This window comes from Limulus polyphemus, unplaced genomic scaffold (genome assembly GCF_000517525.1).
Source record: "Limulus polyphemus unplaced genomic scaffold, Limulus_polyphemus-2.1.2 Scaffold239, whole genome shotgun sequence".
NCBI classification, from domain to species: Eukaryota; Metazoa; Arthropoda; class Merostomata; order Xiphosura; family Limulidae; genus Limulus; species Limulus polyphemus.
The window spans coordinates 773,798-778,001 of record NW_013665849.1 but is presented as its reverse complement, the minus strand read 5'-3'; the positions used below and the strand labels follow the sequence as shown (position 1 = coordinate 778,001).

Below are 4,204 nucleotides of genomic sequence, written 5' to 3'. Positions count from 1 at the left end.
GTGTGAATATAAAGCAGCGTAAATGATCCCACAAGTATACAGAATGAATTAATACTTCCTGCATTTAAACTATAAACTTTAAAGTACTATACTGTATATATAAATAGTGTTTCAGAAAATCTTTGATCTGTCATATTCCAGTCAAACTGATGAATTCTGATACTGAATAAAATATCTTAAGGGCAGTAATTTGTGGGAAGATAATAAAGAATAAATTAACATCTCCAAATGAAAACTTCTTGTAGTTTATTTACTGCAATGTTTCGAGCAGATATCCTTTTTCTGAGCCTAATTCCATTGTACCATGGTCTTTAATGCCTGGCAAAGGGAGTCTGCTCAAAATGTTGCAGTAAATAAGTTAGAAAATTTTTCATTTAGACATGTCAATTCATTCTTTATCATCATTTATACCAATTTTTCTTCTTGATTCTTGTGGAACAACACTCATTCAGTAACATGCGAGAGACAAGAGAAGGATCTGAAATGCCATTTTTACACATCTCCAATTTTGAATTCACAGTGTATAAATTGAAAGGAACACAACAAAAAAATACATCTACAGTAAATGTGAGTTATTACACATTTTTATTTTTATGCCCAATAGAATGTAAAAATCGATTAAGAGAAAATAACTAGTTATATCTTTATAAAAATGCAATAACAGCTGCACTAAACATTCTACCAATAACAGTAACACTCGAGCTATCAAAGAATACTTATTCAATCAAAAAAAGGAAAAGATTGCAAATAAACATTAAAAAATATTCTAAAAGATTGCATGTTACTCAAAGAACTAACAAAATCTTCATTTACTATCCCCTAAATATAATTTAACTTTTCTTAACTTTGATTTAATAACAAATGACAAAGCCTCGAGTCTTTCTGCCAAATACTGCACTCTGACTGGAGCTAAAAATTCCTCTTGAACCAAATAACATTTATTGAATGCATTATCTACACTTGCTAAAAGGACAAATCAAGTTGTACCTAACTGGCTGCTGAGTATACATCGTGACACATCACCATGCCAAAAAAGCAAAGATTCAAACTCATATTGTTACCGACACTCGTCTCATATTATAATATACATTTAAAATGTTGTATTTCTTATGATTTTGCCATACAACTGCATTCCACTATTTTTATACATTTTCTCAGTTTATTGTTGCAATTTCACCTTAAACAAACTGGAAACCTTGTAGATCGATATAACTTGTAGTTCAATGTAGTGTTCAGCCTGAAAATTTTTCTTTTATGATAACACATACCCACATTTAAGATATTTAAAACAATAATTATTCTGAAAAATTTTATTTGTTGTCAAGGCTGCTGCCATATGTATTATATGATTTCTACTTCTTTTAATTAAAAAAGTTAAATTTTCAAAATAATATTGTTTTTCATTTATTCTCCAGATGGAACACAACCGTGCTCAAGTGAGTTATTAACATTCCTTTTAATAATGCATTTCTACTAAAAATTTGTTTAATTTACTTTATCAGTCTCACTCAGTATCTGACTAATCTGAGTGCATGGTGATTTTCATGTTATAATAGAAATACCTTTTTTTCCACCTTAGTTTTAAATTTCAGTCACGTGATCTCTAGAACCTCCTAAATGGATATCAAGATTTTTTTTAAATAAAATTTTATTTCTTATTTTCTCTACCTTAATACTATACAGGCTCAATCTTTTTGACTGACCTAGTATCCACCACCACAGAAAATATGAAATCTAAATTATCTTTTTTCCAAAATGACTGTAGATTTTAAAAGAATGGCAATAAATCACCCAGTAAGAATGCAGACAATTTATGCTAAACAAAATTTCAGATTACGTCATGGAAGTCTAACTACTTATTTTCTTTGTACATTGCCCAAGATGAAAAATTGTTTTCTTTCATTTTTGATTTTTATCTAACCTAATGTCTTTAATTTTTACATTTTAGTTTATACAAGTTCTCATTTTCAATTTCTGGTAGTGTATTTTTCTATTGTTTTTACTCTCCATAAACTCTTGCAACATTAGAGTTAACTTTAATTTTCATTCGTATTAGTGCCATTTGCCTTTCACTGTAGTTTACTAGAAGTTGCTTCACAGAGAGTGGAGTGTAGGTTTGTATTTCAAGTACAGATTATTAATGTTGTTGTCAAATTGAAGTTGGAACTTGGATGTCATAGAACTTAAAGTGAGGGTTAACTTAATTTTTTTGCCTTTTAACTTTGGAACAGTGTTTATATTCCTCATTTATATTCTAGCCTAAGTTACAGGGGTAAGAACCTACATTAGCAAGAGCTCATTCATCTATTAAAGGCTTTATCATTTTTGCTAGTCCCACATCTTTATACACAAACAAGATTACTTATCCTACTGTGAATTACACATCTATTTATCATTTTGTACTGCATTCTTGCTTGTATTTTAAACTAGGATTGTCATTAAACATTTGTTCTGTGTGCAAGTCTGCATTTTCTCTTATTTTGCAACTCAACTGTTGCAACACATTAAGAAATATGCATCCAAGCCCAAGATCTGAGAACCTCCAGTTATTAGCAGGCCTAACTATTCTGCTGTTTTGGTCATTTGCAAGATACTACAGTATCAGTCATCACAGTAAAATCACGAACCATTTTTTAAGTCTTATTAATTTCAGAACTTAAAGAAAAAAACAAACAATAATGTAATCATGAAACTACTTACAATCCTGACTGTCCCTAAAATATGTAGAAACAGAATCCAAAATGTCACTTAAAATGTTGCAATCAATTTGTATAAGTAATAGATGACTTAGGTACAAGCTGATAAGATGTTTTTAATGGTAAATATTTGACTATTTCATAAATAATAGACAGTTTTATGACACTCATTGTATTATACTATTTTCATTTGGATTTGCATCTCTCTCACTATTTATTAACAAATATTAGGCAGGAAGTGATGAAGTTAGGCTGGAGAAATTAACTTTTGAAGTATGCATGTATGCTGAAAACGAAATTATGAAAAGTGAAACATCCTAATAACAATCTTATGGTTTTAGATTTCTTTAAAATGCTAATTATATCATCCCAACAATAGTCATATCACACCTGTTAACTGGCAGACAAAGGTACATAGTTCAAAGTATGTTATTGACTGATGTTGCCAAGTTAGATTATTTCCATTTTAAAGACACTTTCTAGAGATTGTTTTTTTGCAAAACTCAGATAAGCACAATTTTTAAAGCTTGTCATCAACAAAAATGAGAAATGTAGAAGCAATGGGGTTAGACTTTGAAGAACTATTCCAGGATTTTAAGTACCGAAAAATTGGTCCTTCAGGAGCAAATTTTATATACAAATTTACTAAAATTGAGAAAAAAAAATCCCAAAACAGAGGTTAATCACAATAACAAAGTGAGAAAATTGTATAAAAAGACAAAACATAATATTACTATCAATTTAAGGCAAAATGGCATATTTTAAGAACTTTCTTTAGAAAAGAATTTTAGTTTAGAGAATATGCTTTAACAACTAATTAAGATAAAGTAAACAAGGTTACAATATCAGTTTACACATCAAATCTACCTTCTTATTAAAACTTGAAACACCATCTGTTTCTGTACTAAAATCTCTATGTCGGATGAAGTGCTCAGGGGATTCACTACTGTATCGTCTTCGTCGTCTTCCACTTCGTCCTTGATAACTACATGGCAAGACAGAAGGAGGCTGATCCACAAGTGGAAAAAGCTCAGCAAGTGTCTCTTGGTTCAACTGTTTTAGCTTATTAATAGCAATTGACAATCGTTTTATATCTCCCAAAACCTGAAAAAAGAAAATAAACTAAGAATATTAGTTGTGAATTATACAATGGGTATTTGTTCTTGTTGATCTATAAGAAACGAATGATACCATTGTTAAACTCAAATCAATCTTAAAACCAGTAATATTGTAAAAGTTCAGACAGTATATAAACAATCACCAACTGTGTAAAATAAATTTTAAAAATGTGAAGCAATTTTTAGTGTCTGCTGTAAAAACTATTAATTGCAAGTGAAATTAATTTATTAAAAACATGCATCAGAAACTTTTTAATAATTTCAACACAGAATGAGTGACTATTCTCACACAGGACTTCATTATATATATATATATATATATATATATATACTTAATAGTATACAAGAGGTAACTTTACTTAGTAAGTTTACTTAACGTACTAATTAAAA

At 29.3% G+C, this 4,204-nt stretch overlaps 1 protein-coding gene across 2 annotated transcripts in view; it reads right to left on the bottom strand.

Moving 5' to 3' along the window:
* LOC106478659 (sphingomyelin synthase-related protein 1-like) overlaps positions 1-4,204 on the bottom strand; it is a 19,177-nt gene that overhangs the window by 8,460 nt on the left and 6,513 nt on the right. For both annotated transcript variants that reach the window (XM_022382306.1, XM_013939215.2), the window contains exon 3: positions 3,564-3,800. In XM_022382306.1, coding sequence (XP_022238014.1) covers positions 3,564-3,800 — 237 coding nt within the window. The remainder of the gene's footprint in view (positions 1-3,563; positions 3,801-4,204) is intronic.